Genomic DNA, 27,338 nt, shown 5'->3' with positions numbered 1-27,338 from the left:
AACCCATATGATCCTCTCAATAGACACAGCAAAAGCCTTTGACAAAATCCAACACCCATTTCTGATAAAAACCCTTCAGAAAGTGGGTATAGAGGAAACCTACCTCAACATCACAAAGGCCACATCTGACAAACCGACAGCGAACATCATTCTCAATGGTGAAAAGCTCAAAGAATTCCCACTGAGGTAAGGAACAAGACAAGGATGTCCACTCTCGATATTACTCTTCAACATAGTTTTGGAAGTCCTAGCCATGGCAACCAGAGAAGTAAAAGAAATGAAAGGAATCCAAATTGGAAAGGAAGATGTAAAACTAGCACTATTTGCAGATGATATGATACTGTACCTAGAGAATCCTAAAGACTCTACCAGAAAACTGTTAGAGCTCATCCATGAATTTGGCAAAGTCGCAGGATACAAAATTAATACACAGAAATCGATGGCATTTCTACACACTAACAATGAAAGATCAGAAAAGGAAATTAGGGAAGCAATCCCATTTACCATCGCATCCAAAAGAATAAAATACCTAGGAGTAAACCTACCTAAAGAGACACAAAAAAAGACCTATACTCTGAAAACTGTAAGACACTGATGAAAGAAATCAAAGATGACACAAGAGATGGAAAGACATACCATGCTTGTGGATTGGAAGAGTCAGTATTATCAAAATGACTATACCACCCAAGGCAATCTACAGATTCAATGCAATCCCTATCAAATTACCAAGGATGTTTTTAACAGAACTCAAACAAAATATTTTAAAGTTTGTTTGGAAGCACAAAAGACCCAGAATAGCCAAAGACATCCTGAAAAAGAGAAATAGAGCTGGAGGAATCAGGCTCCTGGACTTCAGACTATACTACAAAGAAACAGTCATCAAAACCGCATGGTACTGGCACAAAGACAGAAATATAGATCAGTGGACAGGAGAGAAAGCCCAGAATTAAACCCACACACCTACAGCCAACTAATCCATGACAAAGGAGGCAAGGATATACAATGGAGAAAGGACAGCTTGTTCAATAAGTGGTGCCGGGAAAACTGGACAGCCACATGGAAAAGAATGAAATTAGAACACTCCCTAACACCATACACAAAAAGAAACTCCAAATGGATTAAAGACCTAGATATAAGACCAGACACTATAAAACTCTTAGAGGAAAACATAGGCCTAACACTCTCTGACATAAACGACAGCAACATCTTCTAAGATCCACCTCTTAGAGTATTGACAACAAAAACAAAAATAAACAAATGGGACCTAATCAAACTTCAAAGTTTCTGCACAGCAAAGCAAACCCTAAACAACACAAGAAGACAACCCACGGAATGGGAGAAAATCTTTGCAAGTGAATCAACTGACAAGGGACTAATCTCCAAAATTTATAAACACCTTCTGCAGCTCCATACCAAAAAAAAAAAAACAAACAACCCCATCCAAAAAGGGGCAGAAGATCTAAACAGACAGTTCTCCAAAGTAGACATACAGATGGCCAGAAAACACATGAAAAGATGTTCATCATCACTCATTATTAGAGAAATGCAAATCAAAACCACTCTGAGGTACCACCTTACACCAGCCAGAATAGCCATCATCCAAAAGTCTACAAACAATAAGTGCTGGACAGGGTGTGGAGAAAAAGGAACCCTGTTACACTGTTGGTGGGATTGTAAATTGGTGCAACCACTGTGGAAAACAGTATGGAGATTCCTCAGAAAACTAAACATAGAAGTACAATTTGATCCAGTAATCCCACTCCTGGGCATCTATCCAGAGAAAACCATGACTCAAAAAGACACATGTACTCCAATGTTCACGGCAGCACTCTTTTCAATAGCCAAGACATGGAAACAACCTAAATGGAGTGGATTGAGAAGAGGTGGTACATATACACAATGGAATATCACTCAGTCATTAAAAGGAACGAAATACTGGCATTTTTAGCAACATGGATGGACCTAGAAATTATCATGGTAAGTGAAGTCAGCCATACAATGAGACACCAACATCAAATGCTTTCACTGACATGTGGAATCTGAAAAAAGGACACAATGAACTTCTTTGCAGGACAAAGACTGACTCACAGACTTTGAAAAACTTATGGTCTCTGGAGGAGACAGTTTGGTGGTTGGGGGGATGCACTGGGGTTGTGGGTTGGAAATCCTATAAAATTGGATTGTCATGATCATTGTACAACTATAAATATAATAAATTCATTGAGTAATACAAAAATTAATTAATTAATTAAAAAGTAGGCAAAGGGAGTTCCCAGTGTGGCTCAGCAGTAATGACTAGTATTCATGAGGACTCAGACTCAATCCTTGGTTTCCCTCAGTGAGTTAAAGAAAGATCTGGCGTTGCTGTGAGGTGTAGGTTGTAGACACAGCTCGGACCTGGTATTGCTGTGGCTGTTGCTGTGACCGATGGCTACAGCTCCAATTTGACCCCTGGCCTAGGAACTTCCATATGCTGTGAATTCGGCCCTAAAAAGAAAAAAAAAAAAAAAAAAAGGTAGGCAAAGGGTAAGAACAGGCAATTCGCAGAAACTACAGAATGGCCCTGAATCACATGAAACGATGCCACATCTTGAAACTAAGCAGGATGCTATGGTCCTTCTGTACCATGTTCTCTGCCTGCCTTTTGTGGAAAAACTTGAGCCAAAGAGTGAGATTTTGTTTGTTTTAATGGCCACGCCTGAGGCATATGAAAGTTTCCAGGCCAGGGAATGAATTGAAGCTGCAGCTGTGGCAGCTGTGGTAACGCCAGATCCTTTAACCCACTGCACGGGCCAGGGAGTGAATCCACCCCTCTGGAGCAACCCGAGCAGCTGTATTCAGGTTCTTAACCCACTGCACCACAAAGGGAACTCCAGCCAAACAGTAAGTTTAATCAGAGAAGTGAGAAAAATGCAGAGGCAAAGAAAAGCAGTCCAACAAGACTAGATAATAATAGTTTAGTCACTAAGTAGAGTCAAGGACTTTTAGTTTCTCCTCAAAGGCTACAGATAATATTCTGAGCCATATCCTTTGAGCTGTTTTGTAGAGCCTGAGACCCCTACCAGGTGGAAGAAGTTAACTATTTGATGACCAGACTGTTGTCAGGACAAAAGCTGCCACAATTCTGAGAACTGGCCTCAAAGAAACGGGAACGAACAGACCCTGGAATTGAAGATTAACTGTACTTAAAACAATCAAGATGATGCTGATCAGACCACTGCATGACCAGTTTCAAGACGACTGTCAGAGCTGACTGTACTGTTTCTGCCTGTAGCACCCTCCCTCTGCCTACGAATGCCTGAAACTGCCCTTTAAAAGCTCTTGCCCTCTGCTTGTCAGTTGGGAGAGTAATAAGCCTTTAGACATGAGTCTTTCCTCCCCACTAGTTGCCAGCCTCTGAAATAAAGCAAACTTTCCTTTCCACCAACCTTACCTCTATTGTCTTTTGAGCTTCAGAGCAGCTCAACCTTCTTTCTGTACTTTTTTTTTGTTTTTTTTGGCGCCCATGTGGGGCTGCACTCTCACGAGATCTGGCTCCCCAGGTTTTCCTCAAGTAGAGCCACCTCCCTGACAGAGCTGGACTGGCCACAATGACCCCACTGCTGATGGCTACTGGGCCCGAGAGGGGTTTTGAGGGATCTTCCTTGCAGCTGTCCAAACCATTTGTTTGGGGACCCTCCCAGTTTCTCCCCTGCTTGGCACTGGCTGCCAACTTCTCCTTTCCTTTCAAGGAACAGGAAGATGGACCTGGATGAGCTGAGGAGCCCCAAGACCAAGTAAGGTCACCAGTGTGTACCCCACAAACTTCTCTTTTAAGCACTGAGTGCTATTTGGGCATTCTGTTGATTTGTTCTAATGTGTGTCTGCTGTGTGTCTGCTGTCGAGGACCTTGTGTGTTGGGCAGTGTTTTTTGGCACTTCATATCGGTCATCTTCTCAGGGGATTTGTGACAGTTCTGTCTTCTGGTGTGTGAGTATTCCATTTGTGTGATTGGTATTCTTGTTGCCTTCTGTAAAACGGGAAATTTAGGTTCAATTCATTAAAACAAATTTTAGCTATGAACCTATGACTAAGAAAAAGAAAGGCGATTTTTTTTTTAAACACTATATAATCAACAGTATTCTTCAGACTCCAGAAAAAATTGGTTAAGATGAAACTTTTGAATTTCAAAACTGGCTCTTTTTACACACGCAGTTAGAGAAAGCTAGCTTGATAAAAATACTGTTTTCAGAATTCTGACCCTGAGAGAGCAAAAATGTGCCTAGGAGAAAGCTTAAAGTTAACTCTTATCATGTCCTTGAAATAAAAACACAGCCCACTTTGCATGAGACTTCAGCCTTGGTTAATTAGTAACTACAAAGGATGTTTGGGTTCATTAAACATGCATCTTGTGCTATAAGAAAAATGTTCGGTTTTTTGTCTTTTTGCCTTTTCTAGGGCTGTACCCTCGGCATATGCAGGTTCCCAGACTTCGGGTCTAATCAGAGCTGTAGCCACCAGCCTATGCCACAGCCACAGCAACTCGGGATCCAAGGCATCTGCGACCTGGATCCTTAACCCACTGAGTGAGGCCAGGGATCGAACCCGTAACCTCATGGTTCCTAGACAGATTTGTTAACCACTGAGTCACAACAGGAACTCCTGTTTTTTGTTTTGTTTTCAGCCTCCCCTGTTGCATGTAGAAGTACCCAGGCTCGGGATTAAAACTCTCAGCCACAGCAGTGACCCAAGCCACTGCAGTCACTACAGTGAAAAACGTCTGTTTTTAGAGGTTATGGAATATGTTCTTAAGTTTGCCAACCAGAAAATGTTGACATAACAAATAGTTCAATTACTTGTTTCTTGATTTTGTTAAGGTCTTTTAAAGGTTAAAAATTGTAACATGTAAAAATAACAAGGGAAGCATTTCAGTGTGTAAAGCAAGTAGGATATTTGTTGTCAGTAAGAGACGGTATACAAAATGAAAATATTTTTGTTGAGTTTTTTTTTCTAAAGCTGAATATTTAAAAGAAGAATATTTTTGTTCTAAAGCTGGTTGCTGCTGGATAGGAAAAAATAAGGGACAAATCAATATGGATACAGAAAGTGATAAAACTTTTGTAAAAAAAAGGAAATCTGAGAATTTTGTACATTGTTAAGATTAAGATTATATTGAATTTAATTAGGTAAATGAATTTTGTTATTAATAGTAAGCTGATGTAAGACTGAGTTTGGTTTTCTCTCTGTTAAGAGAACAAAGTTTTTCTAAACTAAGATTATTTGGTATATTACAAAGAAAACATAGTCAAATAATAATGATAAATGTTCTTAACTTTATACTGTATGGTAAAATCATTAATATAAGTGTTCCAGAAGTTACATGAAGTTTCTAAAGTTTGGATATGTTCTCATGTTGTTTGTCATTCTTCTAGTTACAAATTGTCTAGTGAAGTTGTCACAGAGTCTATTTATGATTTAGGTCACTGCTGGCTTTAAATCTACTGCTTGAAGCACATGTACAATGTTTGTGTGACAATTGGGTATAACTGATAAAATGTACAGCCTATAAAATGTTTTCCCATCAGCATACGTCTGTATTTATTTATGTCATTATTTTCCCCACAACATGAATAACTAGGCCAATACATAAACAAAAAGTAGGCTTGCACCAGGGGACATGAATGGACCCAGAAGAGGCAAATGAGCCACTCTGGCAATGTTGGAAAAATATACTGACTATCAGTGCTTTCTATTGAAAGATTTACAATTAAAAGGGGACAATGATAGATGGAGATTTCACAGTGAGGTATAGAGAAGTCATTCTGGCTAATACCTGATTTAATTTAAACTTTAGGCTAGCCAAAACAGCCTATTTGCAGCCTATCAGACACATACATTGTACTTTGCCTTAACCATTAAGTAAAAAAATACACTCAGAGAATAATGCAAAGATGCATTTTGAAGTCTACAAATTACAAACGATGGACAGAGAGTGGAGAAAAGAGAACCCTCTCCACATTCCTACACTCTCCTACACTGGTGGGAATGTAAACTGTACCACTATAGTATGGAGGTTCCTCAGAAAACTAAACATAGAATTACCATATGATCCAGTAATTCCAATCCTGGGCATGTATGTGGACAAAACTATAATTCAGAAAGATACATGCACCCCCTATGTTTAGAGCAGCACTATTCACAATAGCCAAGACATGGAAACAACCTAAATGTCTATCAACAGATGAATGGATAAAGAAGATGTGTTAATACATACAATGGAATACTACTCGGCCATTAAAAAGAATGAAATAGTGACACCATGACAACATGGATACAACTAGAATTGATCATATTAAGTGAGGTAAGTCAGAAAGTGAAAGACAAATACCATATGACATCATTTATAAGTGGAATCTAAAATATGACACAAATGAACCCTTCTATGAAACAGATACAGACTCATAGCCATAGAGAACAGACCTGTGGTTGCCAAGGATGAGTTGGGGAAGGGATGGACTGGGGTTCTGGGGTCAGTAGTTGCAAACTATTATATACAGAATGGATCAGAGTTCCCATCATGGTGCAGCAGAAACAAATCCGACTAGGAACCATGAGATCGAGGGTTTGCTCCCTGACCCTGCTTAGTGGGTTAAGGATCTGGCGTTGCTGTGGCTGTGGCGTGGGCCAGCGGCTACAGCTCCAACTCTACCCCTAGCCTGGGAACCCTCATATGCCGAGGGTGCAGCCCTAAAAGGACAAAAAGACAAAACAAAAAACAAAAACAAAAAAATCCCGGAATGGATAACAACAAGATCCTAATGTATAGCACAGGGAACTATATTCAATATTCCTATAATAAACCATAAAGGAAAAGAACATTAAAAAAGAATGTGTATAGATATACATAACTGAGTCTCTTTGCTCAACAGCAGAAATTAACACAGCATGTAAATCAACTATACTTCAACTTTTTAAAAAAGATGCTTTTGATTATTATCTTCATTGTAATATGTCTACTAAGTTTCAAATATTTGTCCAGGTACTATGACAATCAAAGAGAGAGGTAATGTTTTCATAACACAAAAATTTTTTTTTTTCCATTTTTACGGCTATACCTGTGATATATGGAAGTTCCAGGGCCAGGGATTGAACTGGCCTATGCCACAGCCACAGCAACACAGGATCCATGCTGCATCTGCGACTTATGCCTCAGCTTGCAGCAACACCAGATCCTTAACCCACTGAGCGAGGCCATCACAGACACTATTTTGGATTCTTAACCTACTGAGCCACAACGGGAACTCCTCATAATCCAAAACATTGATGCTAAGCTTGGATCTCAATATTATTTACAACTTTCCATTCCCCATTTCGGCAGGACTGCCAAAGTAGTCATTTCCCCGTTCCTCAGAGTTAGGGAAAATTGGAACTGAAATGTAACTAAAACCAAATTCTTCTGTCAAGTTTATGATTAACTTCTCTACCCAAAACTTTATTCCCTTTCTTGTTCTGTACCTGTCCCTCCTCAAGACTAAGGAGCATCAAAGAAAATGGGTGGATTGAAATGGAGCAGGACCCTATGGTCCTTCCTGCCATGTCCTCCACTGGCCTTTTGTCTGTGGAAGAACTTTAGCCAAAGAGTAAGTTTAATCAGAGAAGTAAGGAAATGCAGAAGCAAAGAAAAATGCTCCAACAAGACTAAAGTAGCCATTAAGCAAAGTCAATGATGTTTAATTCCAATTCAAATACTAAAGATAATATTCTGAGCTGAATCCTGTGAGCTGCCTTATAGAGACTGAAACCCCCACCAAGTGGAAGAAGTTAACTACATGAGGGCCAGTCTGTTGCCATGACATAAGCTGCCACAATTCTAAGAACTGGCCTCAAAGATTAACTATTTTTAAAACAATCAAGATGATGCTGATAAGACCACCACAAGACCAGTTTCAAGATAACTGTCAGTGCAGACGTGCTGTTCGTGCATAAAACCCCCTCCCTCAGCCTATGAAAGCTCTTGCCCACCGGCTGTCAGAGTGGAGGACGGGAAATGCATTTTTAGACATGACTCTACTCCATCCCCACCCCAGTTACCAGCTTCTGAAATAAAGCAAATTTTCCTCTCCACCACTGTTGCCTCTTAATGGGCTTTTGAGCAGTGAGCAGCTGGGCCCACTTTCAGTAACAATCTCAGGAAAATGAAAACTCAGACCACCAGCAGATGTCACGTCACACCCACCAGGAGAGCAAAGCAAGAGGATATAACATAGATCCAAAAAGGTGTGCTCTGGAAGATTCACTCTAGGTTTGTACATCACAGCACAAGACTGTCATAAACACCATGCCCATCACTGGAAAGAGATAACAAAGTGGGGTATAGTCATAAACTACACTGCTAAGAGCACTGAGAAATGTAGGGACTGCAGCTCCATGATATCAACATGCAGAAATCCCAAAACGTTGTTATAAGCAAAACAAAACAAAAAAAAACTGCAGAAAGATATGTCTGGCATGAATCCATTAACAAAATTTCTAAACATTAAAATAATACTCTACGTTGTTCACAGGCACATGGAGGGCACAGGAGGAGAATTGATGAGTATTCTTTAAACCATAAAGGAACTATTCTGGCTTTGGGGTCAGGCTATTTCAACCCTCTGTGCCTCAGTTCCCTCATTTGTAAAAGAGGAATAATGCTTACCTCATAGGGTTGTTGTGAGGATTAAAAACAGATACCCCCTGTCAACTGTTTAGCATCGTGCCTGGCTTAGGGAAGGGGCACATGTGAGGTACAAAAGGAAGCACCTGAGAATGAGTTATCTCCTACCCCCACCCCTCTTTTCTTGCTTCTTCTTGGGAGAAAAGCGCCTTTCTTTCAGGACGAATGACTTGAAATTGGTGCCTTCACAAGCAGGTACTTCCACAGTGCTATAACAAAAGTTCTCAGAAGTTTAAAGTTTCCCCTGAAGTGTTTTCCTGTCATTGCCCACACCTCAAGCTATCATTACTTAAAGGTCCATTTCACTCAACCACAGTTTAAATCATCAATAAGAATGAGTAGGGTCAACTATTTGGGATTACCAAAGGTGAAAGATGGGGGTGGTAGTGGTAAATTAGGGGTTTAGGATTAATATATACAGACTACCACATATAAAATAGATAACCAGCAAGGACCTACCGTATGATACAGGGAACTACACTCAATATCTTATAATATTCTCTATGGGGAAAGAATCTGAAAAAGAATAGATTTATATGTATAACTGAATCACTGCGCTGTACCCCCTTAAACCAACACAACATTGTAAATCAATACTTCAATTTTTAAAAAGGGGGGGAATGAGTTGTGGCAGAAAACATAAGATCTCTTGTTCACGAGTTACTAACAAACTCCAAAATACTATCCTTACCTCAGCTACAAGAACACAACAAAAGCTAGGCTACAGCTTCAAGAGCCCAAGCACTTTCCCCAAAGGGCGAGGCCACAGCTGGACGTACCTGAGTGGGACCTATAGTTCTGGTACAGCTGGTGGATCTTCTTGGGCTTGCGTACCGCGCACTGCTTGTCCCCAGTGTTTTTGCTGGCATAGTGGAACAGAGAGCGCAGATCGCTGAAGCGGAAGGCCACGCCCTTCATGATGCTCTGGGCCGTGTCACCAGTGAGAAACATGGCATTGGGGTCATTGATGCATTTCATCAATAGCGCCAGTTCGGCTTGGGTGAAGTCCTGAATCTCATCACCATAGAGCTCATGGATGGACCAGGGGAGCACCTTGAGCTTCGACAGCCTCCGGGACAGGTTGCACAGAACATCTTCTTCGTCAAAGTACCCTTTCTGAGATCTGATCTGCTGATACAGGCAGAAGAGGCCATAGATCTCACTCCGGTCTTCCTTAAAATTGGGGGACCGCTTCCGCCCTAATTGCTTATATGCTTCTTCCGTGAGTCTTCCCTGGGGGCTGCTGAGGGCTTCAAAAGACCCCTTCAGGAAAGATTTGATTTCTTTCCAGATCAGTGCAGGGTTGTAGGAGGTTTTCCCTTTGATCATTTTGGGCCATATTTCACTGGTGAACACCTCAAACGTCACGTACACCCGGGGGTCGCTGTCGCATGGACGCGTTTCAACAACTTTTTCCTCCTCACCATAGTCCCCATCTGCTTCAGCTTCTTCCTCATCCTCCTGCCAGTTGGGGATACTCAGCTCTTCCTGTGTGGACCATCCTACGATAGTTCTTTTCAAGCTGCCATCTTCATTTCTCAGAAAAAATGGTTCTGGCAGAGAAGCATCAAGCAGGAGGAGCAGCTGCTTGGAAGTGACAAACAGAGGAAAGTTCTCATCCTTCAGGTCCTGGAGTCTGTGGACACTGGGTTCCAACGGTTTGTAGTGACTGGTAGCCTTGGTCGATTTGGACAACTCAGTGAAATTCCTCTGCACCTCCTGGCACAGTACATGGTTCTTGGTGACAAAGATCTGATGTAAATGCTCCAGCTGGTGGGGCTGTTCTGGCGCGGGTCCTTCTGCCCCTTGGCTGGGCGCCTCTGGCTCCCCATTGGCTCCCTCAGCACAGGCTTCACTCTCCTGCTCCTCATCGCTATGCACTATTTCCACCTCAATGGAACCTTCCTCCTCCTCCTCTTCCTCTTCCTCCTCCTCCTTTTCCTCCCCACCTGGAACCTCCTTGCCAGGTTCCAATTCCAGCCTTCGCTTCAGCCAGATTTGCCGGGCCAGCAGCGGGCTTTCTGCCTGCTGAGCTTTCTCCCAGTAAACGTGGAATTTCTTCCACAGCCGATACAAGCAGCAGGTCGTCTTCCCGGTGCCGCTCCGCCCGATGAGGATGATGGGCTCCAGGGGCCTGGGGTTGAGGTCGATCACTGCGTACTCAAGCTCGCCAACCCGGAAGGGGTACTCCACCGTGGTGGTCGTGTCATTGAGGATGTTGGAGGCCATGCTGGTGCTGAAGCTGTGGAACTTCATGATGTTATACTCCGTCTCCACCGCACTGGCAGGGGGGAAGTACTCGGGCTCCATATACGCTCCGCTCTTGTCTGCCTCCGTGTCCTCCACGTAACAGCGGGGTATCCGCTTTTGGATTTTCATATTGGCAGAGACCTGGCCCTTGTTGATACCCTTCAGTTTCTTGCGCAGGATGCAGGACAGGCCCCTGTTATAGGCGCCACAGATGGCCCTGATAGAGTCCTTCAGTTTGTCATGATCTAAGACAATGTCCCAGATCCGGATGATTTCTGTGTAGACTCTCCCCGCCTTCTCTGTGGGGTGCGCGCTCCGCTCGGCGGCCATGATCTTCTCGGGGTTTTCACTGCACCGCGGAGAGAAGTCAATTGCAAGTTCCCACAGCATCCGGGCCCCTTTGTCCAGCTTGGCCTCGAAGAGCTGGATGCTTCCTTTTAGGTTCTTCAGACGCTTCCACAGGTCCCGGGTCCACTCACCGTTGCCCAGTTTCTGGATGGTGAGGATGATTTTCTTCTTCATGACCTTGGTCATGACCTTGCTGGACAGCTTCTTCAGAATCTCTGAAGTGCACTCGATCTCCCATGTCATGTTCTCGAAGTCCAGGAGGCAGATTTCGATCTCGGGCACGCTCCAGTCATCCTGGTCGTTGCTGTTCTCTGTTCCCTTGCGACCAGCAGGTACAACTTGAGCGGCTCCGGAGCCTGCCTGAGTGTGTCCCTCCGCGGCCTCAGGGACTACACGTTTGTTCCCGCTGAGGTCAGAGGCCCCAGCCCCGGAGGAGCCCTGCAGCTGGTCTTTCTCTCCTTCAGTGCCAGCTCCTGTCTCCAGAGGCTCAGGGTTCTGGGGACAGTCCTCTGGGAGGGATGGATCCAATTCCACCTGCTGAATCAAAGCTGTGATGTCCTGCACCAGGCGGTCTCTCTGCGAGCTGGGCCTGGCAGCCCCAGGCTCTGGCCTCGTTGCCTGGGCATCCGGGAGGGTCTCCCAGCTGTCGGGGACCATGGCTCCTCTGGGTGGGGCTCGAGCAGCACCACCACCACCGGAGGGCAGCAACTTGGAGGAGACTTTGAGCTGAGCTGTGTGAGCTGGAGTGGTGGACCGCAGAGGCTTTGCCGGGTGGGTGGCAGCATCCTGCCGGCCCCGGCGCCTGCTCTCATTCAGGGCTTTGTTCCATGCTAAGAGCAGCGGGTCGTTCTTCTTAACCCGGTACCGGGCGTCCTTGCCTTCCTTGTTCTTCAGGTTGAGGTTGATGTCAAACTTCGCCAGCAGGCCTATTAGCTTCCCCATGCGTTTCAGCATGCCCTTCTGGAAGAGGATGTGCATCAGCGTGTTCCCGCTGCTGTCCTGGATGTTGGGGTTGAGGTAGTAAAATTCGGTAGGCTTGGCCCAGAACAGATCCAACAGGTGGCTGAGGAAGTTAAAACCGATGTCAGCTGAAAGACACAAAAACCCTGTGATTACTGAAGGGCTTTTCTTTTTTTTTTTTTTTGTCTTTTTTGTTGTTGTAGTTGCTATTTCTTGGGCCGCTCCCGCGTCATGTGGAGGTTCCCAGGCGAGGGGTCTAATCGGAGCTGTAGCCGCCGGCCTAAGCCAGAGCCACAGCAATGCGGGATCCGAGCCACGCCTGCAACCTACACCACAGCTCACGGCAATGCCGGATCGTTAACCCACTGAGCAAGGGCAGGGACTGAACCCGCAACCTCATGGTTCCTAGTCGGATTCGTCAACCACTGCGCCACGACGGGAACTCCCCTGAAGGGCTTTTCTAGGGAGCAGAGATGCCAGCCAGGGGCTCCTCAGTACACAGAACTTCCCAAGGATCTGATAACCCAATGGTTCTCAACTGGGGGCAGTTTGCTTCCCAACAGACATGTGGCCGTGTCTGGAGACATTTTTGATTGTCACAGTTTGGGAGGTGCTACTGGCATCTAGTGGATGGAGGCCAGGGATGCTGCTAAACATCCCACAATACACAGGGCAGCCCTTTACAACAAAGAATTCTCCTGTCCAATTTTCAGTGTCAAAGAGGAGAAACCCAGAGATCACCTTAAATATTTCAGTATGATCCTTTATGTGAGGACCCTTGAAATGGTATAAATAAATGGAAAGTATTTATAGTTACAAATGGCTGACTTTGAAACTTAAGAATCCCCTTGGTCAGCCCACCCTGACTGTTCACCATGATGATCACTCCTTCCCATCACTCCTGTGGGTGGGGGGTCAGGACATATGCGTCTGGCCAAGAAATGGGCCTCTTCCAGATGGTTGTTTTTCTCAATAGGAAAGACCAAGGAGCATAGCATCAGTTCTAATATCCAGCTTCCTCCTCCCGAAAAACAGTGCTTACAAAATAAAGGCCTACCTTTGATATCTAGAAAGATGTGGAGCGCGGCATGCAAAGGAGTGTCTCCTTCCGTAAGAGAAATACTGCGGGGGTCTGCACCCTTGGTCAAGAGGAGGAAGGCCAGCTCGAAGTCCTTATGCTTCAGGCACACAGTGAGTGGCCTCTCCTGGCTGTCCTGGGGACCCTTGGGTGAGGCTGGGGAAGGCAGAGAAAAGGGCACATGAGCTGTATCCCTGAGCTGAGGTCAGCCAGGCCCACCTGAGGAGAGCGGGGCTGCTTCTGCCCTTTATCCCAAAGCTAAAGGATGCTGACCTGACTTCCAAGGCCCTCCCGCCACCACCCTTTCTGGGAGGCTAGGGCTTCCCAGGCCCTTGGTTGGAAAGCCTGCATCCTCCCAGGGCCCTGTCTTTGGCTTGGCCTCCTCTCCACTCTCTCCAGCTCCCCCTCCCAACCCACCACAGGACCACCATCAGCACTGCACTGGAGTAGGGACAGTGTGAACAAATGAATTCCCAGTTTGCCCAGCACTGTCCCTGACCCACACCCAGCAAAGTGCATGTGTACCATACCCTTTGCTTCTATGAAGCTTCTTCCCAAGAATGCACATCTACCCATATCTGCCATGCACCCCTACATTACTTTCCTTTTAGCTCAGCCCAGGCCTCCCCTCTGCACTGCAAGCTCCCTAACCTTCACCCTCTGTGGACCTGCAGCCTTCCAACCCTGCCAGCAGCCATGTGTTCATTCTCTACCCTTGGGCCCTGGCACCTGACCCCTGGGAGACCCTCGATAAGTTCTTGCTTCATTGGGAACAAAACAGGAATTCCATAACCACTGTTTCGGGGCAAAGATACACACACACTCCATAGAAGGAATGAGTTTGAAGACCTACACCACAGGTGGCCTTCCATTTATGTCCTGAAACCTAAAGGTAGAGCCAATGCCCTTTGAGTGTTGGGACCAATGTGGCATCACTCTTTCTGAAGGTCATTTCCCCTTAAATGGCAAGGCACATACGTGGAAAACCACATTAGCCACAGTGCTCTGCCAAAAGCCTGCATTCATGAACTCACTGAATATTCAGAACAGCCCTAAGAAGGGGGGACTATTTTCATTCCCATTTTATAAATGAGGAGACAGAGGTATAAATAGCAGGCCCAAGGCCACACAGTTAGTAGTGGCTTTAGCAGGGAGATAGCGGGGCAGGGGACCAGCACAGGAGGAGGCTGGTGTTTCCAAATTAGTTTTAAAATAAAACCAGATTGAGCAAGACGTCTGCACACTCCATATAGACATCAAGCCAAGTATGACTATGCTGATTAAAACAGCAGATGTTTCCACCCACCCATTATTTGGCTATTCCTTTAAAAACAAGCATCACAAATCCCAATCTACGGATCAGAAAAGAATGCTACAGAGTTTGAAAAGGACCCACGTGGTATACTGAGTGCAGGGAAAAGTCCGGCTGGAGGTTGGGAGGAAATGACAGCTGTGGCTACACCAGGCCAAGGTCCCCTCCACAGGCCTGAGGTTCCTCACAGAAGAGAGAGGGAAGAATTCACAAAAATGCGTTGATCCTGTCACTGTTTCCAATGAGAAGATATGGAGGAGGAAGAGAATGAGGCAGCATTTAAAGGAGTCTCTGAAATCCAGTGAAAGCCTTGTGACCAGTGGCCTGGACCGCCCTGGGATGATCTAGCATCTGGGACTCACCTCCATGGTCAATCAGGCAGCCCAGGAGCTGCATCTTTCGCTGGTCCCAGGTACTGAGGTGGGGGAGGATGGCACAGAGGTTGAGGTTTGAGAGGTCACAGTCTTTGATGAGACAGTCCCCAAGTGGTGGCTCCCCGCTTACTTTGCGGGTCAGCAGCAGAAGCACTTCGGGCCATTTCTGTTTTTCCAGTAAAAACTTGAAGAAGGTGTTGGCACAGTCATGGTCAATGTCATAGACCAGGTCTGGAGGGATTTCTTTCAGAAACAAGAACACACTATACTTCAACAAAGATTCATATGCTTTCTGTCCCCAGCCACAATCCAACATACAGGACATCATTACCCCAGGTCATTATCAGTATTTTTAAGGCCTGGGGAAACCATAAACAAGTACTTAGTTATTTCAACCATGTGTGAATGTTAGCGTCAGCACCAGTGCGTGAGCTTCTTGGGAAGGTTAGAAATACCCTAAGAGAGTAGAGTCTTGGCTAATAACAAAGAGAAACATCTATGGTGGTATTTTAAAAAGGAGAGTATATGCAAAGACTACTTCTAGGAGGATGCATGAAAAACTAGTAACCGAGGTTTACTAGACTGAAGATTTAGAGGTGAGATTTAGATATTCAAGTTCAGGGATGGATGACTGAATTCACTGAAGAATGTTCTGTGTTGTCTGAATGTTTTACATGTAGAGCATGCCATTTATTTTTTTAATCAATTTTTTTTTTGTCTTTTTAGTGCCACACCTGCACACCTCCCTATGGAGGTTCCCAGGCTAGGGGTCGAATCAGAGCTGTAGCTGCCAGCCTACACCACAGTCACAGCGACAAGGGATCTGAGCCATGTCTGCTACCTATATATACAACAGCCGACAGCAATGCTGGATCCCCAACCCACTGAGTGAGGCTAGGGATGGAACCCATATCCTCATGGATACTAGTCAGGTTTGTTAAACACTAAGCCATGATGGGAATTCCTTAATCTATTTTTAAACACACATTAGAAGAGAGTTTAAAGGTGCACAGATCATCTTTGAACACAGTTGAAGGTTGTGAGAAACCTTACCTTGCAGAGAAGAAAGGAGGCGTAAGAACCTCTGAACCACTTCTTGCTTCAGAAAGTTTTTTTGCAACAAGCGGTTTCCTGAGTTCATGTATGTCACCAGCTGCTCACAGGCCTTCTGGAAAACCTCGCCCTCGCTAGCGGGTCCCTCACCATTGCTCAGTCCTGCAAAACACCCCCAGGTGCTGCTTGTGACTGCAGAGATCACAGTGGAGTAGACTGCAAAGATGACCTCACACCTCTCCACCCCTTCAAGGAACCAGGGGATGCCTAAGTGCCTGTTCCCCTCCCCATCACTGACTCTGGACTGGTCTTATGACCTGCTGTGACCAGGAGAATGCAGTGGATGTGATTTTTGTGCCAGTTCTGAGCCTGGGCCTCCAGAGGCCTTATTTAGTCCTATTCAGGTCCAGGCTAGATGAGAAACATCATAAAACAGAGGAATCGGCCCAGTTGTTCAAACTAAGGCTCCATAGTTAGGAAAGAGCTTGGCCAAAATCAGCAAGTGGCAGATACCCAAAGAAGTTCCATTAAGGTTATGAGAACAGCCCAGCCTCAATGTCTGAGCTGCAGGATCCTGAGCTAAATAAGTCCCTAAGTTCAAGGATTGTTTGTTACACAGCAATGGATAACTGATATAACAGTTCAGAGAAAGGACAATGGGTGGGTTGTCTACTGCAGCAGCAGCATCCTACTACACACCGGCCCCCCATGCATCTAACTGGCAAGTGGAAAAAGCCAAGAGTAAGGAGCCAGCTCTCTGGCCAAAAAGGGACGATGCCCTCCCTTTGGTTCTGTTTACTGAAAACGGAGTCATGATTAGAAATCACCCACTGAAAGAAGGCTGAAAAAGCATAAATGTTTTATTTGGTATCAGACTATACACTCATAAAGTCCCTCTTGGTTAAAATGGAATCTTACTTCGCAGATAACTGGACATGTGTTTTCACACCCAAAGAGACAGGCCTGGGCCACAGCATAAGTGCTATCACGTGGTGAAGACGTGAATGTATGTCCAATGTCATGTTCTAATAAAGTAGGAATGCTTTAAAGGAAATGGGCTATGAAAATTAGGAAAAATAAAAGCATCCCATCATCAGTCTGGTCTCCCACAGCTGACCCTGAGGCAAGGATTTGTGTTCAGGTAGTTTATGAAGGAAGAGACCAGTGAGGGTAGAGGGAGATAAAGTCAGGGTCAGGGAGGAACCAGGCAGGGTGAGAGCTCAGGCCAAGCCCCACAGAGGGAGGCCTCACCTGGTCCCTCTGAAGACCTGAAGTGAGTCACACCTCAGAGCTGTGCTGTCCGAGGCAAGGGAAACGGGCTCGCAGATGCTCGCCTCTATCTGCCACTGGCCACGGCCTGCCTTGGGAGGCTGTAAATTCCTAGGCACTTCTGCTTTGAAGGAGCCTGAGCAAAACAGGCTCTGTAAGCAAAACAGACAATTCTCCTTGAGAACGAGACTTAGATGCTGGCTTTGCAAAGTGAAGTCATGTCAGGGAGGAATAAAAAATGGGAAAGGACCCGGGACCCCGAGCAGAGCTCAGATATTAGCTGCTGTGCCTTCTGATACACACCTGGCTGCCTTTCAACAGGTCAGGTCAGAGCACCAAAAACACCACACACACACACACACACACACACACACACACACGCACACACACCAACTTCAGGGGCAAATACCCACTGTCCTGTAATCAGGAGACCTTCTGGGGCCAGGAGGAAGCAAAACCCATTCTAGCTCTAACCTCTGAGAAAAGGAAATGGAAGCCCTTAGAAAAGGAAGACCCCTGTCACCTCCTTAAGCAGCCTGCTCTGAGGCAGAGAATGTGGACTGTGTGGTCCAACAATGACCAACTAGCTCCCCCGGGCTCGGTATTGCACCTTCACCCTAGAATGCCTAAGAAGACACAGAAAATAAGACCCATGGTGAAGGAGGAATTACTTTTACCACTAAGCAGATGGAAATCTGTGGCTTGTACCCCCTGCTTTATGTGGTTAAATGCTTTTCAGGGCATCATTTAGAGTAAAATCATCATCTACCAGGGAAGTTCGTTTCATGCAAAAATCACTTGAAACTGAAAAGAAACATACCAAGCTTGACAAGAAAGACAATGAGATGTGGTTGTATAACAAAGGCATGGTTGTGTGATTCAGAATAATTAAGAAGGCGGTTATAGATCAGAGAAAGGTCCAGAAATCAGGAAAGAAACCAGAGAGGGATATCAACAACATAAAAAGGCATAAAAGGAATGGTACTGAAATACTGACAATGGTAGCCCTGGGTTGGTACCAGTGATTTGTTTATTATTCTAAACTTGTCTGGTTTTTTTTTTCTCCCCTAAATTTTCTATAAGTTTAACTAAGAGAGAAAAGAAACATCAGGATATAAAGTTGCTTGTACATTATAATCACAGGTTTTTATAAAGATAACTATGTAAGTACTGAACAACAACTAAAAGACTGGATATGCCCAACTGGGAAATTCCTGGGTGGCACAGTGGGTTAAGGATATGGCATTGCAGAGCAGGTTCCATTCCTGGCCAGGGAACTTCCACAGGCCATGGCATAAATAAATAAGTAAATAAATGCCAAAGTATAATTACAATAAATTTTTCGTAATTATACAAAATTATTTTTTTGTTAATTTTTTTTTTTTTTTTTTTTTGGTATTTTTAGGGCTGCACCCATGGTATACGGAAGTTCCCAGGCTCGGGGTCAAATTGGAGCTGTAGCTGCTGGCCTATGCCAGGATCCAAGTTGCATCTTTGACCTGCACCAAGTTGCAGGATCCAAGTTGCATCTTTGACCTGCACCACAGCTCACGGCAACACCAGATCCTTAACCCACTGAGCAAGGCCAGGGATGGAACCCGCATCCTCATGGATACTAAGTCACGTTCATTACCATTGAGCCACCATGGGGGCTCCTAAATTTTTATTTTTATATAAAATGATATTTTTACAAATTTCCTACAACAGTCATATTTAATGGATATGTACAAGCAGATTTGAAATTAAAAATTAAAACTCTTATAAAGCTGCAATACTGCTCAGAAGTGTTAGCAAATAGAAATAAATCATTTCAAAAAGAGATTGCTTTTGCATAAAATCTTCCTTTCAAGCTAAAAAGGCAAAACTAAGTTTTATTACATACATTTTATCAATAGAAATTTATGTAACCATCTCATTTTTATGAAAGGAGGGAAAATATGTAACTATAAACACATGGAATAAGAGTTAATGACTAAATCACAACTATATTAATTTTTTCGGGCAGTTGAGTGTTTGGAGAATATTTTGTTTTCCCTTCCTATACTTTGTAAATTTTCTTTTTTAAACAATAATCTACTTTTTTAAATAATAACCTTTTATAATGAGGAAAAAGTATCATTAATACCACATGCCTGCATTTACTGAAATCAGGGCACTGTGTAGTGCTGAGGATGACACACCCTGGCCTCTAAGTCACAGGCTCCATCTATGGGGAAACCAACACACAGAGAAGGCCCCTGTCCTCTTAGGGCTGGGCTACAAGTGCCTTCACAGAGCAGAAAGCAGGCTGTGCCCAGGGGAGGACCACAGAGAAAGGCTGCAGAGCCTGAATTTGTTCTCACTCCAAAAGGCCACACACTGGTGAATCAGAGAGGATCACAAACAAAGACAAGAGCGAGAAAGACAAAAGCTCCAATCTTGTTCTGGGTCCTGAGGACAGTCGCCAATCAGCTGCCAGGGAAGATGGACATGCTGCCATCTAGTGGTAGCTAGGAGAGGTAGGGAAAGACAGGTAACTCTGACCACTCAGGACCACCCCTGCTCTGGCTTCTCCCCGAAGCTAGTGAGAAGGGCAGAATCTCAGGTCCTGCCCCGAATCTACTGAATCAAAACCCACATTTTAACAGACTCCCAAGTGATTCATGTGCACATTAACATCAAGAAGCTCTGGTTTAGAGAATGGCAGAAATTTTCACTGTGACCCTTTATTTCTCACCTAGATGCAAAAGCTACCTAAGGACACTGTATCTATTTTCATCAAAATTTCATCAAAACAGTGTGGTACTGGCATCAAAACAGACAGACAGACCAATGGAACAGAATAGAGAATCCAGAAATAAACCCTGACACCTAGGGTCAATTAATCTTTGACAAGGGAGGCAAGAACATCAAATGGGAAAAAGAAAGTCTATTCAGCAAGCATTGCTGGGAAACCTGGACAGCTGCATGCAAAGCAATGAAACTAGAACACACCCTCACACCATGCACAAAAATAAACTCCAAATGGCTGAAAGACTTAAATATAAGACAGGACACCATCAAACTCCTAGAAGAAAACATAGGCAAAACACTCTCTGACATCAATGTCATGAATATTTTCACAGGTCAGTCTCCCAAAGCAATAGAAATAAGAGCAAAAATAAACCCATGGGACCTCATCAAACTGAAAAGCTTTTGCACAGCAAAGGAAACCCAAAAGAAAACAAAAAGACAACTTACAGAATGGGAGAAGATAGTTTCAAATGATGCAACCGACAAGGGCTTAATCTCTAGAATATATAAACAACTTATACAACTCAACAGCAAAAAAGCCAATCGACCAGTGGAAAAATGGGCAAAAGACCTGAATAGACTGTTCTCCAAGGAAGATATACAGATGGCCAGCAAACACATGAAAAAATGCTCAACATCGCTGATTATAAGAGAAACGCAAATCAAAACTACCATGAGGTACCACCTCCACCAGTCAGAATGGCCATCATTAATAAGTCCACAAATAACAAGTGCTGGAGGGGCTGTGGAGAAAAGGGAACCCTCCTGCACTGTTGGTGGGAATGTAAACTGGAGAACAGTTTGGAGATACCTTAGAAAGCTATACATAGAACTTCCATATGACCCCGCGATCCCACTCTTGGGCATCTATCCAGACAAAACTCTACTTAAAAGAGACACATGCACCCGCATGTTCATTGCAGCCCTATTCACAATAGCCAAGACAGGGAAACAACCCAAATGTCCATCAACAGATGATTGGATTTGGAAGATATGGTATATATACACAATGGAATACTACTCAGCCATAAAAAAGAATGACATCATGCCATTTGCAGCAACATGGATGGAACTGGAGACTCTCATACTGAGTGAAATGAGTCAGAAAGACAAAGACAAATACCATATGATATCACTTATAACCGGAATCTAATATCCAGCACAAATGAACATCTCCACAGAAAAGAAAATCATGGACTTGGAGAATAGACTTGTGGCTGCCTGATGGGAGAGGGAGGGAGTGGGAGGGATCGGGAGCTTGGGGTTATCAGGTACAACTTAGAATAGATTTACCAGGAGATCCTGCTGAGTAGCATTGAGAACTATGTCTAGATACTCATATTGCAACAGAACAAAGGGTGGGGGGAGAAAAGTATACATGTAAGGATAACTTGATCCCCTTGCTGTATGGTGGGAAAAAATAAATAAATAAAAATTTTTTTAAAATGGGGCACAGTAACCCCCAGAAAGAGCCAAACCTGAGAGCATCTTTTATCCTAGTCTATAATCTGGAATACTTGTTCATCTTGGCACAAAAGCTTGCATCCTAATGAAGCTTTACTCAGGACCACAGATGTAAAAAACAAAACCCATCAAGGGGGACTCAGATCAGGAACAAGGGTAACAACCCCTTAGCAGCAGCTCTTCCCAGAGATAACACTTCCATCTCGCCCATTAATGTGTGAGAATAGGGAAGGACTGAAGTCCATATAATCTTCATTTTTATGACTGCAGATCTACCTCTATTCATGGTCCTGGGCCCTCCCCTTTGTCCCTTCGCCCTACTATCTCAACTACTACTCTGCACAGAAAACTGTTCTGGGGATAATGTCTAAAACTACACTGTCCAATACAGTGGCCACTAACTTAATTACATAAAATTAATTAAATAAAATTAAAACTTCAGTTCTTCAGTTACACAAGCCACACACATTTCAAGCACTCAATAGCCTTACGTGACTAGTGGCTAGCATCTCAGAGCAGTAATGAAACAACTCCATCATTACAGAAAATTATATTGCATGGTACATCTGCAAAGATCCCCCCAGTCCCACCTCAGGTTTCAAAGTTTGTGAAACTGTATATGACCCAGCAATCCCACTCCTGGGCAGGTACCCAGAGAAAACTACCATTAACTGGTGGTCCTTCTCTAAAAGGTCATTTCAAAACCTGGAAATTCATTGGCAAAGAAATCTGGTTAGTTTCAATTTCTCCAACAGTAGAAACCATCCTGAAACTGACATGACAGGTATAAGCTCTCAAGAGGCATTTCACAATGATTTATTAATTATACTACCTCACAGAATTAACAACTGCAATTCCTTAAAATAGAGGCCATTTAAAAGCTAAACATGACATGTCACAGCTTTAAAAGAACATCCCGGAAAAACAGGATCTGCAAATACATTTATCTCCCCTCATTCCTATTTTCTCACAGTAAAAATGGAAGATATTTTAAATAAATGAATAAAACTTAAAACATAGCTGAGGAAATGGGGGTGGGGGGAGTTCCTGTCGTGGCTCAGCAGAAACAAATCTGACTAGTATCCATTTGGACGCAGGTTCGATCACTGGCCTTGCTCAGTGGGTTAAAGATCTGGCCTTGCTGTGAGCTGTGGTGTAGGTCACAGACTCAGTTCAGATCCCACGTTGCTATGTCTGTGGCACAGGCCAATGGCTGCAGCTCCAATTCGACCCCTAGCCTGGCCACTTCCATTATGCCACGAGTGCAGCCCTAAAATGACAACAACAACAACAATGATGACAAAGAAATGGGGGGAGGGGGACAGTGTTAAAGGAAAGTAGCTTCAACCTCCACCACATAAAACTTCCCTCACCCTGGAAATGGCCATGATCCCCAGTGTGGGAGACTGCCTCCCACTCTCTCCATAACACCCCCGAACACCCCCATGTACTGCTTTCAACCTGCCACCTACTCACCCACCCCAGGAAGGGAGTGTTTCTGGAGAAACACACTCAAATAACTTCAGTAAATGTGCACTAACCATCTATTAAGTATTAATAAATCTAATCATTCATTCATAAATATAAACCACTCAAAGATCAGAAGGTAATAGAGGAAAAGCCAGAGCACAGCAGAGAAGCAAGAAGATGGATCAACTAACCCAAAAGAAACAAATAATTCAGAGAAGAGATGACAATCGTCTTTAATTCTCAGTATTCTTAAACACCATTCAAGAAGTGGCAAGTGTCAATCAAGCACAAGGTGTCACAGATAAGAAACAGCCTGAACGAGTTCTTAGAAATTAAAACTGAGTTTCTAAGTTAAAAAATGCAATAGGTAGAGTTCTCGTTGTGGCTCAACGGGTTAAGTATGTGACATAATGTCCACAAGGATGTGAGTTCGATCCCTGGCCTCGCTCCGTGGGTTAAGGATCTGGCATTGAAGCAAGCTGCAGTGTAGACTGCAAATGCGGCTGTGATCTGGCATTGCCTGGCTGTAGCATAGGCCTCAGGTGCAGCTCCAATTTGACCCCAAGCCCAGGAATTTCCATATGCCACAGGGGCCATAAAAATTAAAAAAAAAAAAAAAGCAAAAGGCAAGCTAGATTATAAAAGGAAAAGCTAAAGTCCTAGTTAAAGATGTGGAAAGAAAAAGAGGAGATAGAAAACATTAGGCAAAGTAGAGAAACGTGTTATAAATTCAGGAAGCTCATCCGTGTGAAAGTGGTGGCAAAGAGACTTTGGAAGGGAACAGAATGAGAGAAGATAATTTCCCTGAGCTAAAAAAGTGAGACTGAAAGGGGCCAAGCAAGAGAATGAATAAGGACCCACACCTGAACACATTCCAGAGTGATTCTGGAACTCTAAGTATGGAAAATCCTAGAGGGAAAATAAATAAGACTGGCATCACTTCTCATTAGTAACAGAGGCTAGAATACAGAGGTTTGTGAGGAACAAGTTTTCACAGCATTGTTCAAAACTCTAAGAGACCCCAGGTTGTCAGATACACCAGAAAAAGCTGCCATTAAACCACAATACGTCAAAGATCGTGAAACATACTCCAGTTTCACAGATGACAAAATGTTGGGGCAAAGGAACTGAAAACTAATGAAACACAAGGCCTATATGCAGACCAAATTTTAGTCAATCTAAGGATAAAATAAAGACATTTTCAAAAACCCCATATGCACATCTCCTGTGTGAAAACCTTAGTGGAGTTGGTACTTAGCAGAGCAGGAGAGAAATCTGGACAGTGTGAGCCACAAGAGCGACATACGAAGGCAAAAACTAAAAAAGCATAATATATATGTGCTGGGGCTACAGTCTAAATAAAGCTAAAAAGATATATGTATATATACATACACACATTCATATACAATAATGTATATGTTTCATCAAACTAGGATGCTCACATTTAAAGAGCTACGTTTTCAGGGCATTTGGTGATTCTTTTCTATGGGTCCAACTATGTTGTAGAAATCATCTTACTGTGTACATGCCATTTAATGGTTTTCGAATTTTAGAATCAATCTACAGATGAAGCACAGAAAACCCAGAGTTAAGGAACAGAATATAAATGACACAACTTTACTAGACAAAATTCAACAAGAAGGACGGACTGACTGCACTTAATCTTATACAGCAGTCAGTCCATAGATGCTGTCCCAAGCTGACAGATCAAGAAATAGAGCTATAAGTGTATTTTTAATTGTTGGCTGGGGTTGTTTCTGAAAAGTGGGCTTGATTTTTATCTCCTGTTCTGTCTGAATGTTTTTTTTTTAATTCTGTGCATGCATGGAAAAAAAAAAATCACCTTTACTGCCCAAACGTAGATTTGGCCGCGTTCCCAGAATATGGTAGACACTCTCTCAGTAAGAGTTGTCTCATACCTTTCAAAAAAAGAGCAAACAAGTTTCTCAAAGATTGCAAGGGGTCTCACTTCCATCTTCATGTACCAAGGAAAGATAAACTGATTTGTACCTAATTTCACAGAACCAGTTTTGCCCCCTCAAAAAAGTTAATTCCCTGGAAGCTGTACCTGAGAGGTCCTTAGAACACGCTGCCAGCTTTCCCAAGTGACTGTTGATTTTCTCAATGGCTTTGAAGTTCTTGCTCCTCTTCAGGACATCCATGGCGGACCGGGACTGTCGATCCAGCAGAGTGGGGTCTGCCCCAAAGCGCAGGAGCATCTGCACATCCTCTGTTTGTCCTAGAGCAGGCCAAAGCGAGAAGTGGGGGTTGTCACAGTTCCTTCCATAAGGAGACGTCCCCATGAGTGCACTTCCTCCCAGTTCCCGGACGAGAGGCCCAGGGCAAGGGGATAAGTGTCCCTCTGCTCACAGAAGCTGCACTGCTGGCCTTGGGCAATCCAGCCAAGTCCCCAAAGCAAGGAGTCCTGTGTGGAGTGGGAAGGACAATAGCTTTTAAGAGGTTCAGAAGTGCGCTCCTCTCTACCTTTCTCCTCTCTCCTTGGCAACAAGCAAGGAGAGGGGGAATCTGGTTACTAAGCAACAGTTACAGCTGTAAGGATGACAGCAAGCTGTGACTTCAGCTTTCTTTATTCCCTAGAGAGGAAACAGAATATACTTCCAGAAAAAAGCCTGTCTGGGGACTGGAGAAGAAAGTGGCAATTGCTTTTGCATCAGGGTCTTCTTGTCACTGTTTCAACCCTTGCAGCCCCACCTCTAGCTGCCAGCTCCATTTGCTGCTTTGACATCTCTATTTGTCAAGCATCAATGTGTCCCTGTGATTATAGAAGCAATAGCTTTCAGAATGTAAGAGGTGTATTCCTGGAGGTACTTACCTGAGCATGGAATCAATGCCTGATTCCCAGCTTCCACACTCGTGCTTTCTTAAAATTCACCACCTTTATGGTGATCTGTTACATGGTATAGAAAACTAATGCAATTACCAAAGTACCTCTACTCCATGTATCATCCTGCTCATGAGGTTCTCCTTCCCCATCTCCCCAGTCACAACTGCTTTCTCTCATTTTGCAAAAAAACAACAAAATTAAAAAGTCATACCCAATCCATCAAGTATCTCACTGTGATAGGTAGAATTCTGACAGACCCTGAGATCCCCAACCCCTGGTGTACATACATCTTCTCCAAGCTATCCCTTTAAATGTTAATCTAAGCACTGCTGTGATGAGACTTTGAAAATATATTTATCGTCCCAAAGCAGTTAACCTTAAGATGGGGAGATTATCCTGACCTGATCACATGAGCCCTAAATGAGGTCAAAGACCCAGAGGTCAGAGATGGAAGAGAGCAGAGATTCAAAGTATGAGAGGGATTTGATGCACAAGAAGTTCTCCCCTGCTGACTTTGAAGACTGAGGAGTCCATATAAGACAGAATATGTGTGGTCTACGGAAGCTGACAGCAGCTTCTTGCTACAGTCAGCAAGAAAATTGGGACCTCAGTCCTACAACCACAAGGAACCAGATTCTGCCACAATCATGTGAGCTTAAAGGAGGGCCCAGAACTCCAGATGAGAACACAGCCCCAAGCAATTGCTTGATTTTAACCTCAAGAGACACTGAGCAGAAAACTCAGTCATATTACGCCAGACTACTGGCCTCTATAGAACAATGAGCTAATAAATGTGTCATTTTAAGTGGCTAAATTTATAATGATTTGTTACATAGTACAGAGAACTAATGCAATTACCTAAGTATTGCCCCAAAGGAGATGAAAACTCCTGACCTCCAGAGTATTAACCAAAGGTAAAATTAGGTACTTGCCAAGCACCTTTTAATTTTTTTATTTTAAGCTTTTTAGGTCTGCACTCGCGGCATATGGAAGTTCACAGCCTAGAGGTTGAATCAGAGCTGTAGCTGCTGGCCTACACCATAACCACAGCAATACCAGATTCAAGTCGAGTCTGAAACATACACCACAGTTCACAGCAACATCAGATCCCTGACCCACTAAGCAAGGCCAGGGATCAAACCATCATCCTCAGATACTAGTCGGATTCATTTCTGCTGTGCCACAATGGGAACTCTGCCAAGCCCCTTCTAAAAAGCACCATGATCCATGCTCCTTTTACCTTCCTCCAAAATTTTTACCTTTAATAACTATTTATAGAAAATTTAATATAATATATTTATGTTGCTGCTTTGGTGATTTCTGTAGTTATAATAATTTTGTGATAATTAAATCCTGAAAAAATGAATGCTTAGAGTCTTAAATCACAGGAAAAAAACTTTCGGCTGTACCTCTAGCATGTGGAAGTTCCTGGACCAGAGATTGAAACC

General features: G+C 43.8%; 1 protein-coding gene across 4 annotated transcripts in view; it reads right to left on the bottom strand.

Annotated features, from left to right (window-relative positions):
- The window catches only part of TRANK1 (tetratricopeptide repeat and ankyrin repeat containing 1), a 110,110-nt gene that overhangs the window by 39,096 nt on the left and 43,676 nt on the right, over positions 1-27,338 (bottom strand). The window contains exons 9-13 of one of the 4 annotated variants that reach the window (XM_047770156.1): positions 25,114-25,284; positions 16,071-16,232; positions 15,006-15,260; positions 13,311-13,487; positions 9,475-12,381 (exon numbers count right to left, since the gene is read on the bottom strand). In XM_047770156.1, the coding sequence (XP_047626112.1) occupies positions 9,475-12,381; positions 13,311-13,487; positions 15,006-15,260; positions 16,071-16,232; positions 25,114-25,284 (3,672 nt within the window). Of the gene's footprint in view, positions 1-9,474; positions 12,382-13,310; positions 13,488-14,727; positions 14,983-15,005; positions 15,261-16,070; positions 16,233-17,321; positions 17,856-25,113; positions 25,285-27,338 lie in introns of those variants that run through there. The other 3 variants (XM_047770158.1, XM_047770157.1, XM_047770159.1) reach the window with 3 other exon arrangements.

Source organism: Phacochoerus africanus, chromosome 1 (genome assembly GCF_016906955.1).
Source record: "Phacochoerus africanus isolate WHEZ1 chromosome 1, ROS_Pafr_v1, whole genome shotgun sequence".
Classification (NCBI taxonomy): domain Eukaryota; kingdom Metazoa; phylum Chordata; class Mammalia; order Artiodactyla; family Suidae; genus Phacochoerus; species Phacochoerus africanus.
This window is presented reverse-complemented; position numbering and strand designations above follow the sequence as displayed.